The sequence below is a fragment of the Pieris napi genome, chromosome 17 (genome assembly GCF_905475465.1).
Source record: "Pieris napi chromosome 17, ilPieNapi1.2, whole genome shotgun sequence".
Lineage (NCBI taxonomy): Eukaryota > Metazoa > Arthropoda > Insecta > Lepidoptera > Pieridae > Pieris > Pieris napi.
Genome location: NC_062250.1, coordinates 10,204,016 through 10,219,660, shown reverse-complemented (window position 1 = coordinate 10,219,660; position 15,645 = coordinate 10,204,016). Strand labels below are relative to the sequence as shown.

General features: G+C 31.9%; 4 protein-coding genes across 4 annotated transcripts; 1 reads left to right on the top strand and 3 right to left on the bottom strand.

Annotated features, from left to right (window-relative positions):
* Positions 1-15: 15 nt before the first annotated feature.
* On the bottom strand, positions 16-2,125 carry LOC125057677 (dual specificity mitogen-activated protein kinase kinase 6). Its single transcript, XM_047661476.1, has 3 exons — positions 1,765-2,125; positions 1,365-1,530; positions 16-1,208 (listed from the first exon to the last, which is right to left on the bottom strand). The coding sequence occupies exons 1-3, from the start codon at positions 1,830-1,832 to the stop codon at positions 432-434; spliced, it is 1,011 nt and encodes a 336-aa protein (XP_047517432.1). The 5' UTR covers positions 1,833-2,125; the 3' UTR covers positions 16-431.
* Positions 2,126-3,957: 1,832 nt separating this feature from the next.
* Positions 3,958-7,015, bottom strand: LOC125057877 (DNA excision repair protein ERCC-6-like). Its single transcript, XM_047661805.1, has 2 exons — positions 6,973-7,015; positions 3,958-6,909 (listed from the first exon to the last, which is right to left on the bottom strand). Exon 2 carries the CDS (start codon positions 6,838-6,840, stop codon positions 4,075-4,077), a length of 2,766 nt encoding a protein of 921 aa, XP_047517761.1. The 5' UTR covers positions 6,841-6,909; positions 6,973-7,015; the 3' UTR covers positions 3,958-4,074.
* Positions 7,016-7,377: 362 nt separating this feature from the next.
* LOC125057783 (protein penguin) lies at positions 7,378-11,777 on the top strand. The gene is made up of 8 exons (XM_047661678.1): positions 7,378-8,063; positions 8,363-8,768; positions 8,908-9,035; positions 9,184-9,349; positions 9,825-10,001; positions 10,357-10,588; positions 10,887-11,086; positions 11,589-11,777. The coding sequence occupies exons 1-8, from the start codon at positions 7,609-7,611 to the stop codon at positions 11,763-11,765; spliced, it is 1,941 nt and encodes a 646-aa protein (XP_047517634.1). The 5' UTR covers positions 7,378-7,608; the 3' UTR covers positions 11,766-11,777.
* On the bottom strand, positions 11,773-14,540 carry LOC125057784 (thymidylate kinase). The gene is made up of 7 exons (XM_047661679.1): positions 14,248-14,540; positions 14,051-14,151; positions 13,760-13,907; positions 13,284-13,401; positions 12,801-12,887; positions 12,331-12,496; positions 11,773-12,277 (listed from the first exon to the last, which is right to left on the bottom strand). The coding sequence occupies exons 1-6, from the start codon at positions 14,324-14,326 to the stop codon at positions 12,397-12,399; spliced, it is 633 nt and encodes a 210-aa protein (XP_047517635.1). The 5' UTR covers positions 14,327-14,540; the 3' UTR covers positions 11,773-12,277; positions 12,331-12,396.
* Positions 14,541-15,645: the final 1,105 nt, after the last annotated feature.

Sequence of the window (15,645 nt, the reverse complement as noted above, 5' to 3'; positions counted from 1 at the left end):
AATAAAATACAATTAGTTAAACAAATATTTTTATTTCAACTAATTTACTTGTGATGTATATCTAATACTATAGAAAATTACAGTCGTCCATCAGCAATATATATGCAATTTTGAGGCCACAATGTGAGGTTAGCATTTCCTTATGGTTAATAACTATATAACGTTAGATGGACTGGTATCTACACGACAGCTAACCTTACTCTTTATTGCCCGGGTCCTACATCAAACCGGTCTTAATTGCTAAATTGTAGGTTCTCCTACTATTAATTTAAGAAAAATCTGTCTGGATCAATGACAAGGGATATCCTTATCATATAGAGCTCAGGCATTAATGTGTTAATATGATTATATAATAGTTTGTGTTCTTTCCATAAACTAAATTGTTAGCAACTAAACACTTGTACTTATAGGTAGGTAAAAAGAATATACTACTAAGAGTCATCTGGTAAATCTAGTATTTCTTGAACAAAGGAAGCCACGTCTGTCTCTTTTTGACTGTGTTCCAGACAGAATGGATGAGTTAAAAGAGCGTCATAGTTTGGTCTCTTCTTATAATCCTTTTGTAAGCATTTTGTGATCACATCTTCAAATTCAGGTGTAAATTGTCCACTTGGTAGCCTCGGAGGGTCATCTTTCACCACTTGCTTTAACTGTTCAAATGGAGTACCCCAGGTGTTATAGGGAAATTTCCCAGTTGCTAATTCAATCATTGATATTCCGAGGGACCATACGTCACTTCGGATGTCATACTGTCCTGGATTGCCACTTGGATCGATCCTTTCTGGGGCCATATATGGTTTACAACCAGCGTCAATAGTTTTTGCAACAGAATCAACTAAATACCCAGAAATTCCAAAATCACACATTTTGACTTCACCCTTTCGGTTGATTAAAATATTTGATGGCTTTACATCTCTATGTATGACTCTTAATTTTAAATAGAGGTAATGCAAAGCACTAACAACAGAAAATGCTATTTTGCCCAGGATATTTTCTGTTATTGTTCTGTTGTTTTTGTATACTTTTGTATAAAATTTATCTAGACTCATGTCCATAACTTCCATGCAAATCCAAACATCACCCTCACGGAACATGGCACCATAAAAATGGACTGTATAAGGGCATGCACTAGCTCTCATTGAGACATCAAGATCCATCAACAATCGTTTTAGTTCTAACGACTGACTGTTGAATGATGCAGAAATTCTCTGAAAACGAAGCAGATATTTATTTCAACTCCTTAAAAAACATCCTTTCGATAAGAGAAAGCAAAATTTACAATATTAAAAATAATTTATTTTATTTTTTACCAATTTAAAAAATTTACTATTAACTCATACAAATGGTTCTTCTTTAAAGCTTACTTTTACTGCCATTGTAGTATTGCTAGGTTTATGGTGCATCTTCTCCACAATACCATATGCCCCTCGACCAAGGTCACATATTTTTACCAGGTCATCAGCATGCACAGTAAATGTTTTATCATCCACTGTGATTGTTGTCTGTTTATCAAGATTTCTTGGGGGTGTACTAAAATATACAACATTGAAAGATAAAGAAATTAATTTTAACTAATTGAATCATGCTATATTATCTTATTGGATGTAGAGCAATAAATCATTAGACAACTTACGATTTCACAAAAAATTATAAACACTAGTAATTTGTAAAAATCCTAAGTATTTTTTAAAATTAAAACCAATACTAATGATAAGTACATGATTAAAATGAACATATATTATTTACATCAATTATTTTACTTACACTTCAACTTGTTGTTCCTGAGGTTTGAAATTAAATCCTGGCGGAGGAGGTTTCCTTCTGCCAGACATTTTAACGCAATTACGGTATAGCAATATGAAAATCTGTTATACTTATGTTAGTAGTTCTATGGAGATTCCAGTAAAACCAACTCCAAACCACTCGCGCTATGCGATAACAGTTAATAAATTTTTTTACAAATTAAGTACTTTAAGATCACCATGTTATTGGGGATGTGTTTCTATATTCTTATTTATAAAACTCTCAACAATACAAATGTGTTTTATTAGATTTACTGAAAAATTGTAAATTTTATTTCTGCAACCTCGAATTTTAAATGATTTATGATTCCGCTGACAATTAACATAGGTTAAAATATTGTCAAAATTATAACTGCACAGTGATGAACTTGCTGATGCAGACTGCAGCTTTGAGCTTAGTTCTTCTTCGTTGTCTGTGCAAGTAAAAATGTGTGATTAGTGATTACTAGGCATGTAATGTAGTATGTGTATGTATAGTAATATTTAGTTTTTTCCAGGATGAAATCGGTTCTCTATATTATGACACTATGTATTGACGGAAATGGGCGATCCATGGTCTAAACTCTAAAAGCGCGGCCACACGATGCGGTAAAGGTGCATTTACTTCGAGCTATAGGGGGGTTGGGTTTTAAATGTCGTCAAAAATCACTTGGAGGTGTTCCAATGAAGTGTTTGAGGTGTTTCAGTCCCCCGAGACTCCTGCATAATTAGTATCATCAAATTCGTGCGACGACATTTAAAACTATTACCCTATAGGGTGCCATACGGGCGTTGCGGTGTGGCAAATGGCAATATATTTTAACCCTCCCCGCCTCGTCTCGCAGGTCAGAACTCCGGCGGCCGGCGCGCGCGGCGCAACGCGTCGTGTGGCATGGTATAGTAATTATTTGTATAATTACTTAATTATAATTAATTATTTAATTATATTTATATGTAGAATGACGTTGCGGCACCGCTCCGTTACCGCATCGTGATGTCACGCTCTAATGTGATATCGTTCCTACATTGCATATTTTTGAATTGTAACGTCAAACATGATATTGAGATTTCTTCAGGATATCTTAAAATTCATTTCATATTGTTTGAGTAGACACAAAATCTTGCTGAATTACTTACTATAAAATAATTAATATAATCTTTTTATTTAAAGTATTATTCTCATGAAAACCTCTTTAAATTATTCTATTGTAACTAATATAGGTAATACCTCCATCAAAATTATTACAAAATACTAATAAAGAACCGTAAGGATAAAAACATTATAATTAGGTCAAAGGTTGTAACTTATTCTCAAACTGACCTTAGAAAAGAATCATTCAGGAAAACAGTTATTTTTATTGCACTTGTTTTTCGGTTCAGGAATAGTGTATGATATATTATTTTGTAGTGTTCGGTGTGAGAGAAGTGATATGTTCGGAAGTTAGGGAGACTAGAATGATCATTAATTTAACAAAAATTTCCATAAAATAATAGTAGGTAAATCAATTAAAAAAGGACCCGTTAAGACAATAAGGTTACCGATGCCGTGGGTGGCTACTTTTGTGATTGCACGTGCAGCGGATTAGGCGGCTCTGGTTTAATTGTAGGCTGTTTCTAGGTACGCAATGCCTGCTACGAATTTTAAGGCTAAATATTTCGAGTTGGCTCTCAAAAAAAGTTAGTATTGGTATATAGCTTATCTCTTGCACCGATATCAAAGCTTAATAATGAATGAAATCTTCAATATCAGTTCAGTAGTTTTACCCCTTGGCCACAGTCACCTGCGGCGCGGTTTGCGGCGCGCAAAGCGGCGAGCGGATTTTTATAAAATAATGGATACAGAACAATTTATTAGTGAAATACTGAGTAGACCAGCAATATGGATGTCAAAACATCCACATCATAAATATAGGCATGTTATAAAAAAATTGTGGGACGAAATAAAACTAACTAATATACTCTAAATACGTCCACCGCTGATGCCGCCGCGGTCGCATGCGGCATACCACCGCAAACCGCGCCTCTCGCAGCCCCTGACCCCTCTCGCCGCGCCGCGCTCCACACCGCCAGAAACTGTGGCCAAGCTCTTGAGTTGATAGATAAACTAACGCAAACAAAAATCTTATACATACATAATATATCCTCTATATACAATTTAATATTCTGACAAAAAAACTTTTTTAGTAATTGTTCATTTAATGACTTTGTTAATTCTTATTATAGTATCTAGTGATTAATTTACAATAATTATTTCTAGACAATGAATAATTCCAGTAACTAGATTATTTGTAATTTATGAAGAAAATTTTAAAGCGCGAATAGCTTTCTTTGCTTTTAAAGCAGCTTCTTCTTTCATTTGTAGCCTTTTCTCTTTCTCGGCTAAACCTATGACAACATCATGATGCAAAGCATTCTTTACACCTGCCTTTGCAAAAAGTTTTGATAAGACATAATCATCATCACTTAACTTTTTATCAGCATCTTTATTTTTCTTTTTTGTCTTAACCTTTTTTATACCTACCAAGTGTTCTATTTTAGCCTCAGATTCAGAATGTTTCCTCTTAAGAATATTTTTTTCGTCACCTTTGCTGATAACTTTACTTACTTTTATATTTGTCTTTGTTTGTAAATCATGGTTTATGTTTATTACATCTTTTGAACATGTTTCTTCAGTTTTTGCTTTATTTAAGATTTTCATTAAATTTTCTTCATAATCATTTTTAGCATGTTGATTAATAATATCCAATTCAGACATGACATTTTCGAATGGAACATTTACCTCCTTATCATCCAGGATATTTATCCTAGGTGATTCTACACATTCAGGTGGATTTAAAACCATATCTCTTTTCTTTCTATAAATTTCCCGTGCATCTTCTGCATGCTGTAATTTAGTTTCTGAGGATTTCATAAGTTTTTTGCTTATTTCTTTGGCTAATTTTTTCATAGTCTCTATTTTCTTTTTAGAACTACTCAAAGCTATTTTATCTTTTTCTTTATTTTTATCATTTATTGTTATTTTGGTATGTTTAAAAAGAGAGGCAGTTTCTGTATCTCCATCACAATTAAGATCCTCTAATGTAAATAAGCCTTGTAAAGTGCTTGTTGTGAGAACATTTTTCTGATTGGGGTCAATCAATATCCTATTGCTAAGAAAGTTTTTGAATATTTGTCTTTGATAAATTTTTTCCTCAATTGTTCCTGCAGAAAGAAGCCTATAAACAGTAACATCTCTTTCCTGGCCAATTCTCCATGCTCGTTCTTTGGCTTGGTTATCTGTGGCCGGGTTCCAATCTGGATCATAAATTATTACCCTGTCTGCACCAGTTAAATTGATACCTAAGCCACCTACTCTTGTTGTAGCTAAAAACACTAAATATTCTGCATTTTCATTAAAAGTTTTTATCAAGCTTTGTCTCTGACTTACACTAACACTACCATCCATTCTTAAATATTTGAATTGATGTCTTTGTAAGTGTTGTTCCAAAATACATAACATAGCTCTTGATTGAGTGAAAATTAATGACCGGTGTCCTTGCTTTTGCCAAATTTTTAATAATGAGTGTACAACAGACATTTTGCCAGATCTTTTCCAATGACCAAATGTCTCTTCATTTATCTCTTCCGCTTCATCCAGAGCTTCATATAAATATATATCAGGATGATTACAAATTTTTCTTAGTGTTGATAAACCTACTAAAATTCTAGCTCTTAGTGGATCACCAAATTTGTTGTCTTTATCTAGAATCGATCTTACTGTTCCACTCATAAGGTAACCCATATACAAATCCCTTTGCTCATTAGATAAAGCACAAAAAAGTACTTGTTCATTTTTTTCTGGTAAATGTATATGATCTTGGACTTCAGCTTTAGTCCTTCTTAGCATATATGGAGTTATAATGGTCTTAAGGGCCTTTGCGATTTCTAAAGCAGTTGCTTCTTGCATTTCTGTTGCATTAGCATACCCTCCCTGGGTAATGGGCACAGCAAAATGTTCCATAAAAGCAGAATGAGTGCCCAAAAGACCCGGTCTCATAAAATCAAACAAGGACCACAACTCTTGCAAACTATTTTGCATTGGTGACCCAGTAATAAGAAGTTTATGAGGAGTATCAAATTTTCTTACAAATTTACTAACTTGAGTTTCAGGATTTCTTATTTTATGGCCTTCGTCTAAAATAATATATTGCCAATTTCTTGACTGAAGATCTTTTGCATATTTTATTAATCCTGCATATGTAATCAAAAGTACTCCATGAGATTCAAATAAATTTCTTATAAGTTTATGATGATTACCACAATGAGAACCAGCTTGATGTAGAACAGAGACCCTCAGAGAGGGACTCCAAAAGTGAAAATGTGATACCCATTGGAAAATTACTGTAGCAGGTGCCACTATTATAGATGGACCTAAGCCTTCATGTGATCCTCTGTTAGTGTTTGCTAAAGCAGAAAGAAATGCAATAATTTGAACTGTTTTACCTAATCCCATCTCATCTCCCAACAAACCACCTGATTGAGTTTGATGAAGTTCCCAAAGCCACTTCACACCTACTCTTTGATACTTATAAAGTTGTTTCCATATATACTTTGGGACACATAAGCCATTTTGAAGTTCTTGGTTAGCATCAGGATCTCTGTTACCATCTAATATGTATTGTATGTCTGCAGACATATACAAAACATTGGAATTCCCTGATACCGCATCGCTCAAACTTTTTCTCCATTTTGCGACCCTTTTATTGTACAACTGTGTATCACCGTCGTCTATTATTTTACTAATATTTTGTTTACCACGTGAAGTACCAGGCAAATTTGGTAATCTTAATTCTTCGTCGTCAGACGACGCCATATACTCTTCATCTTCATTTTCAATAGAATCAGTTTTATGCTGGACATCTTGTAGTTTTTTATTTTTATTTTGCTTCTTAGATATTCGACCTGCGGCTACCTTACTTTTTTGTGAAATCTGATCATCTTGGCTACTTTTTGTAATTAGTTTTTGTTTCGCCAAGGCTAATTGTGTTTCAAGATATTTATTGATAATAACATCAACCATCTCTGATAATTAAAATGGGTAATAAAATGTTATTATTTTGTTAATAACAAGTTTAACCATCTCAAGTTTTTTTTTTTTTTTTTTGGAGTTTATGGCCTGGTATCTGGACCTTTAGGCCACCATCTCAAGTTTACCCGTTATTAGTACAGAGAATAGACTAGGACACAGATTAAGAAAAAGTTAGTCTTTAGTAAAAGAAACTATAAAATACAACTATAACATACAAACCGCGCTAAAAAAATAAGCAAACGAATATATATGTTTGGAATTTAATTTACTATAACGCTATTCAAATGCCTAAAAAGGAGATAAGATCATGGTTGTCGTGTTTAATTTTCGTAGGTTTCTTCCGGGATAGTATAATTTTTTGCCGACATTTTTTATTGATCAAAATCATGTATTGAAGTCAATAAAAACTTAATTAAACTAAGTATAAACATAATTTTAGAGGTATTGGAAGTTGGTCGAACATTCTGTAGGAGTTGCCATCACTGCTTGAATATGGTACATAATTAATTATAATTCATCTGTTGCAATCTGTGGCCTGTGCTCATTGCTCAATGCTGTTGTGCACACGATGTGAAAATCGGCAAGAATATTTTTGAACCGTGTTTAAATAGATATTAATAAACGGAAATATATATATGCCAGTGTAGGGCGTAGGCTTTATTCTCATTAAAGAATTATATGATTTAGTGGTGTTTGCTATCTATAGAAATTACACAAAATTTTATTCAACGCCTCATAACCTCTAAACATCTTATAAACATGCAAAAAGTTAAAAGAAAATCAGCAGAAAATGGAGATTCCCCTGCAAAAAAGAAGAAGGTACAATTTGATGAATCAAAACCTGACAAGGTCGAAGATTTTAATATTAAAAAGGGAAAGGGAGGCTTTAAAAAAAATGAGAAAAAAGAGTTTGGAAAAGATAAAGGTATGAAGCCGAAGAAACTAAATCCAAAATTTCAAAAGGATAAGCCTGCTTTTGTAAAAGGTAAAGCGTTTGATAAAAGCAAACCTAGTTTTGACAAAACTAAACCTGGTTTTAAAAAAGATTTCAAAGGAAAAAATTCTAAAGATGGTGATCAAAAAGAAAAACCCAAGTGGTCAGAAATGAAAAAGGAAAAAAAGACTCTCAGATTAGAAAGACGCAAAGCAAAGGCAACAGTTGAGATATTTGAAATTTCACATAAAGCAAAGTTGTTGTCTGCTCAAATTCAGAGGTAAATTGTGTTAATATGTTATTGTTGATGTAGACTAAAATATAACCCTAGGTGTTGTGAGATTACATTTTACGAACTTTTTAATATGATGAAAATAAGTGAGACATTCTTTTAGTGTTAAATATTATAATGCAATTATTGATAGTGCAGGAGATATTTATTTTTTTATGTAATACTAACTTAAGTAGACACCAAAGAGTTGTTGACATCTTAAAGTGGCTGGTTGATGTTGCACATAATAAATGTGACCAAAATTATGTTTATTACACACAACTTTATTATATTTATTTACATTTCAGGAAAGTGGTTAAACAGGATTTTCGTGATAACTCATGTAAAGAACTTCATGGATTGTTAAAGAATCAATACAAATCAATAGCTCTTACACATGATTTAAGTAGAGTTATTCAAGTCCTACTCAAATATGGTTCAGAAGACATAAAGAAGGATATCACTCAAGAGGTAATGGATATTATGACACCAATGATGCAGTCCAAATATGCTCATCATTCTGTTAAGCGGATTTTAAAATATGGTACAGATAGTATTCGTCATCAAGTTATTAGTAAACTATATGGTAATATAGTGTCTTTAGCGACACATACTATAAGTGCACCAGTTCTTGATTTCGCCTATGGAGAATTTGCTAGCAAAAAAGAAAAAACTTACATGCAGCAGGAATTTTATGGAGATATGTATAAAAATGTAAGTATAATTAATATGTTTTGTTTTTTACATTATGATTTAAATGTACACAAATAGTGTCACAAGACTAGTGACATTAATCCTAACTCTAAAAAGTTAAAGCCACTTTATAAGTGTTGTAATATTTCTTTTACTTTAGACAAAAGATGACAAAGTTAAAACTCTCAGTGACACATACAAAGACAGCCCAGAAATGAAGTCTGCAATACTGCAATCTTGCAAAGCTAATATTCAGAAGATACTTGATAAAAATCTGCATGACGGAGAGTAAGTTACTTTATAAAGTTAATATTTGATATACATAGACTAGTAAACCTTTTTTCTTCATTTTATTCCATTTTCTAGTTATTAATACTTATAGTAAATTGTTATAATGTTCTGTTATTATATATAGATGCATATTGCTTTTTTATAGGTTATTACACTCAGTCCTTTACGACTACATTAGGGAATGCTCAACTGAAGATAGAGCTGATTTGATTTCAACACTGAGTCCTCTAATAGTACCACTTAGTAACTCAATGCCGGGTGTCAATGCTGCAAGCATTTGTGTATGGCAAGGAACAAACAAGGATAAAAAGGTATAAACTGCTGATATTTACTATCTTTTTATTTATCAAAACAAGACGTTCTTGGTCACGATGAGGTTGTCTTTTAGCTAGCAATAAATCTGCATTACAATTAAATCTTATGCCATAACAATTGTATAAACAATGAAGAAATAAAAAGTGACTTGGCACAGTAAATTATGTTGGTATGGATTAGTATATCAGATTATTAATTACTTAAAATGTCATGTGGAACATGGTGTAATGGTTGCAAACGCTCCTTACAAACGTTACGTAAAAAAAAAAAAAAACATGGCGATTAAAAAGAGTGGCGGAGAGTTTATTGCCAGTTCTTCTCTTCCGTTCTACGCCCTTGATTTGAGAACTGGCAGTAAATGTAAAATTAGAAGCATTAATATTTATTTGTTTAATGACGAATCACAAGTGTACATTGTGTTACCTACATGAATAAATGATTTTTGAATTTGAATTTATATTTTTGTTTCAGAATATATTAAAAGTAGTCAAAGAACATGTAGTACCACTAAGCAAACATAAAACTGGCTACAGACTGCTCATTGCTATATTTGACTCTGTGGATGATACAGTTCTTGTGAGGAAAACTATTGTATCAACAATAGCTAGTAATCTAAAGGATATTGCCAAAGATCACTGGGGAAACATGGTAAGCATTTACTTCATCTGATAATAATAGAAATCAGTGCTTAAATTTTAAAAGTTATGCCACACTTCTTGTAGTATGATAAATTGTTATTTACTATGGCAATTGTGCACCATTTCATACATGTAAAAATAAAGGCTGAAATCATTTATTTATTTACAGCATACATAAGCCAATATTATAAAATATTTAAAAGCAATTTTCATACAGTCCTTTTGCTATACTAAATTATATCTATAGCAGTATATTACTCCCATACCCTTGAAGAATTTTGAATTTTGGTTGTTAAACTAAATAATTATACCAACTTTGTTATTTCATTAAATCATTTGGCTTTAATTCAAACAAATTATTTCAGACCCTGCATTGGCTTGTCAAGCCCAAGGATCCAGCTGCTTTCCATCCAACTTTTATCAAGTTTCTTGAAGAAGGCTTTAAAAGTGGAACGTCCAAGAAAGATACAGAGATAAGAATAACTGAACTTCGTGAAGCAATTATGCCAGAATTACAAAAACATATGGTTGAGGATCCTGAGTTTTGGCTTAGCAATAAATCGGCATTGCTGCTTGCTCTAGCTGTGTTGTCTATAGGTAAGTTTGGGGCCAAGTAAAGAAACAATCGTCAGAAGGCGGAAAGTTAAAGTAAGGCAAATATTTGTACTTTCTGCACACCAATATGTGCAGAAAGAATTTAAATGCATATTTTATATTGTTGACAATCGTACATGGCATAAGTCTTTAAAACTGCACAAAAGTAGTTTTCAGGTTTATCAAAAAAAAATCTAGGTTGCTAAGGCTGGTTTAGCGTCACAAAAAAAAAAAAATTGCAGTCAAGGTTGGGTTCGTTCTAATTTATCAATTTTTTTTTGAAAATCCATGTGGTTTTCAGAATCATCTCAAGATATGTTTGAAGCACTAGCGCGTATAATCTGTCGCTCAGATTGGAAGATAACAGTGAATGATAAAGAAGTTTTAGCAATAGAAGACCCAGGCATACACATGTGTTTGAAGAAACTGGCCCTTTTGGATAAATCAGACTCTGAATGCAAAATAGGAGAGGCAATAAGTGAATGCATACAAGATGAAACGGTAAGGAGTTATTGTTTAAAATAACCGTAAAATAAGGAAGCCTAACTATTATTTTATTAGACTGTCTTATTTCACGCAGCATTTGTTAGAAAAAGTATAGGTCATTCTGAAGTGTCTCACACTTATAAAATTATTGTTTCCTTCTCGAAACTTGCGGTTCATACATTGTTGTTTCACAATCAAAATTTTATTCAATCACCTGATTCTCCAGGGAGCGTTCAAGTATTACGTAACGAATTTTGGGAGGAGGGGAATCATGATGCGGGGCGGGGATTGAATTACGCGTTATTGTTAATATTATTTTCGACTTTCCAGTACTTTACACCACATAATGGTAACTCTTAGGTTTAAAGAGTCACTAGGTGATCACAAAACGTTTAACTATACTTGGGTACAGAAAAACGTTACGGCGCGTTACATGGGGGGGGGTGTCAATAATCCAAAAATTGCGTGACGTAATTCTTTAACGCTCCCATAGCTCACTCATTCCTAATATTTTCAGCTTGAAGTCTGGCTTCCTACAAATCGGGGATGTTTCTTCTTATTAAAACTTATTGAAAACAATGGTGAACCTGTTGCTAATAAGTTAAAGAAGAAAATATCTTCACATAAGAATACTTTAAAGAAACAATCGTCAGAAGGCGCAAAGTTACTCTTACAGTCTTTGGGAAATAAATAGACAAATGTAATATTATTCGTTTTATTCATTGTTTACACATAATATTAAAAATTGTAAGTATTGAATCATTTGTGCATACACAAAACAACATTTATCTAAAAATATAGAGATATTATTCTCCACGAATCTTCATCACGAGGTTTTAAACTCATTTACGTCCATAAGCAAGATAACAACCAAAAATAGGTACACCTTTTTAAAGTATTTGTCGTTAGGTCGTAAAATTATTTTTGAATCAGCCATGTTATAGAATATTACTCAATGGGTTTCTGGCATAGTATAGGTAGTAGTTATGGTTAGAGTGTTGCTACTCCTCTCTTTTCCACATTTTTTGTTCCCAAAAGCTTTGTTTTATGACGTCAATATATACTAATTAAAATTATAGGCCCAAAATAACATTATCCATGCAAATAAAAATTTTCATCTTATTCTAAAAGGCAAACTTATCCTACAATAATACTAAATCACTGGGCTTAGTCTAAATGTGATGTTTGGTAGTCATTCAATTCAAAGAGAATCATTTTTAAAATTATCTTAAATCAATTCTACACCAAGATGCTTAAAATGGATAAGATAAACCAATTTTCCACTCCATTTTGGATATCTGTATAAGTCAATATCTTCTCATAGTTTACTTCTTTACCCATAGTTTTCCAATAGATGTATGCTCAACTGTGTTCATCACATTGAGAGTACTTTGCAAGAGCTCCTCTTGAATAACTTCTAGTGTTCTGCAAACATAAAATTCACATATGATTTGGCTTTAAAATTTTAATAATAAAGGAGGAGATATAATCCTTTACGAATTTATTATTATTATTTAAAATACAATAAATGCTTAATATTTGTATTAAAAGAACGAATCAAGTACAATGATATTCTCTACTGAAATTGATATGATATGAGTATCCTAAATTCGTAGTACAAAAATAATAATTAGTTAAAAAATAAATGAAGTACTACTATAATGAATGTAAAAAACACGTATTATTTGATGTTGATACATCGTCATAATTGTTGTATCACTTGTTTTACCTGTTTGCATTCAATATGTCCCAATAATTATCTTTTAATTGTCCATACATTTCTATAACTTTCTTTTGGAATTCAGGAACTTCATATCTAAAACAACAAAAAAGTAAGCAAAAGATAAAAGAACCTTACCAGTTAATTTCTTAATATATATGCACATACAGTGTAAACTCTTTATAATGCTATTTGTTTTAACGAAACTAAAAATAGTTACAGATTTTGTGTGGTTTATTACAAAACCTGTACAATAATATACTCCCTATACCAAAAACTCTCTATAACGAAAGAAATGCTTGGCCCCTTGAAGTTTGTTATAAAGAGTTTGAGTTTGAAACACTGTACATTAAATATTTTTTGCCTCCTACCATTTATTTAAGTTCAAAATGGGATATTCTGGCTGAAAAGTTAGAAACTATGATAAGTACATACTTAAATTAAGTGTGGAGAGGAAACTAATCATAGGTAGGTAGAAAATGAAATTAATACCTTTCATTGCCAAATCCATTTCTTTGCTGCATCACTTCCAAAGGTAATGTGAGGAAGAACACCTTGTCAGGTTTTGGTAAACCAATGTCAGGAAACTTGCACCAATTCAAGTCAAGGCCTACAATGTGTATTTTTATTATTTTATAAGTAAAGTCAAAAGATACGCCATGTATAATAATTATTCCTAAGGATGAACTATGCCACTATATTCGTATTTTTATGAGAGCTTTTCATATTGGTTTGCTTTCTTAGTTTCTCCATCACAAACAAACAATCATTTTATAGTAAAGAATAGCTTCTTCAGAAGATTCATTTAAGCAAATAGTTATAAAAGGCATACATAGTATATAACACTAATAAATTAATTCAGAAACCCTATCCGAAATATTTTGTTGTTAATTGGAGTGACTGCATTCTAATAATTATATGTTTCTCAATAACCTTTATCAAGTTTTTAATGATAATATAATTCATACCTTTGGCAGCAGAAAACGCCACTCCTGAATAGCAATATCTGTCCACAATAACTGTTGTGCCTTTCTCAAGCAAGTCGAGGATATCACGTGATTTCTCCCAACGATTAGCTGAAAACAGCAGATGAATTGCTTCATCGGGAAGATCTTTCTGTAAATGTTAGATGTTATTGAAACAGAGTTAAAGAGACAAATAGGCAATAGATTATAAATCGTTTAAAATATTGCAATAGGTGTATTATAGCTATTCCTGGTGAAGAATGTAGTAGTATAAAATTTTAATAAATACCTTACCTGTGATGTTAAATAACTGTTAATTACTTTGCCTATCTCTGTATTTCTATTGGGAAAATTCCTATATTCAGCTTGTATTTGTCTCTTCTTTAAACTTTCCACTGAAATCGTTAACTCAGAATTAATACATTTTCTTTAAGTATAACCTTAATCTAATCCATAAAATTTTAATATACTTTAAATTTCTTACTTCCTACCTAACAATTTTGCTTGTGTAGTTTTGCCTGTCCTGTCCACCCCCTCAATTACAATAAGAGCACCACGTTTTACAATCATTTCTTAGAAATTGAGGAACGGTTAAAATAGGGTCTTTTGATTAACACGATTTAAGAAATTGCACCTTGCACAGCAATTTATTTGTTGACACCTTTTTGAGCTGAAATTCTGAATAATAATTGCACAATTATAGGTAATAAATACAGTTAATGTATAAATAATGTTTGCAATGTTAATACTTTTGGAGGGAAAACAATGGCATTAAAAACACTATAGAAGCAAATTATGAACTACTCATAGATAAAGCTAAAAAACTATAGATAAAACGAAAAAAAAAAGTTCTATAAAAAAACGTAAAGTTCTGTGTTTTCCAATTACAGAGCATAATGCGACTCAGTGCCGCACAATGCCGATTGCCGCATAATGCTGAAGCTTAATTGGAACGTGAATTAGTTTTCAAATGCATCAGCAGAGTGCGCTAAGTCAGTGTTGAAAAAAAAAATGTTCTAAATAGAGTTAGCAACCTCATTAATGTATAAATAATGTGGTTAACAATAATAATTGGTTGAAAACTTTTTTAGGCTTATTTTAATAATCAAATTATTTCATTAACATTTTTTTACTGAAATAAGAGAAAACCTTTAAAGAATTAAGAAGGTATTAAGAAGGTTTTAACAAGCTAAATGAACAGTAAAATATATAGTTTCACGTAAGAAGTTTACATCATTTATGTTTTGAATAATTTTTTTTAAAATGATTTCTAAAAAAAATATATACTTTTTCAAAACCATTGCAATGTTCACAAAAGTATAATCCTGTAAAATAAATTTGTTTACAGATCCGAATTTTAAAATAAAATTGTATTCATATTTTAAATGTGGAATATAAAAAAGTAACTATTTATACCTTCATCCATACTAATATTTTTTTTTTTAGCACTTTGAAATAACTTTAATTATTTTCAAAATCTACGACGTAACGAAAGCCTTACAAATTTTTCAACAATAAATAATATTTACTAACGAAAATTTCGATAAATGCCAACTTAAAGAAAAACACTGGTCAATTTTCTGTCACTGTGTTGGTATTTATTGCGAGAAGCACGCGAGAGCATTTAACGAGTTGGAACATTTAACGTTGAGCATTATGCCGCATAATGCTGTAATTGGAAAACGAACACTATAACGCAGTGACTATTCATCCTATTCTAGTGCTGCTCAACCTCCGCGCCGATTTTTTATATACACTCTAGGGGTAGGGCAGACAAGACCACGTGGATAGTGGGGTGCTCTGATTCGGTTTTGGGTACTTTTTGGATATTAAAGTAAACACTTTATTCTAGTAAGAATTAAATGATACAGAAAGTTGCAAACAATGAA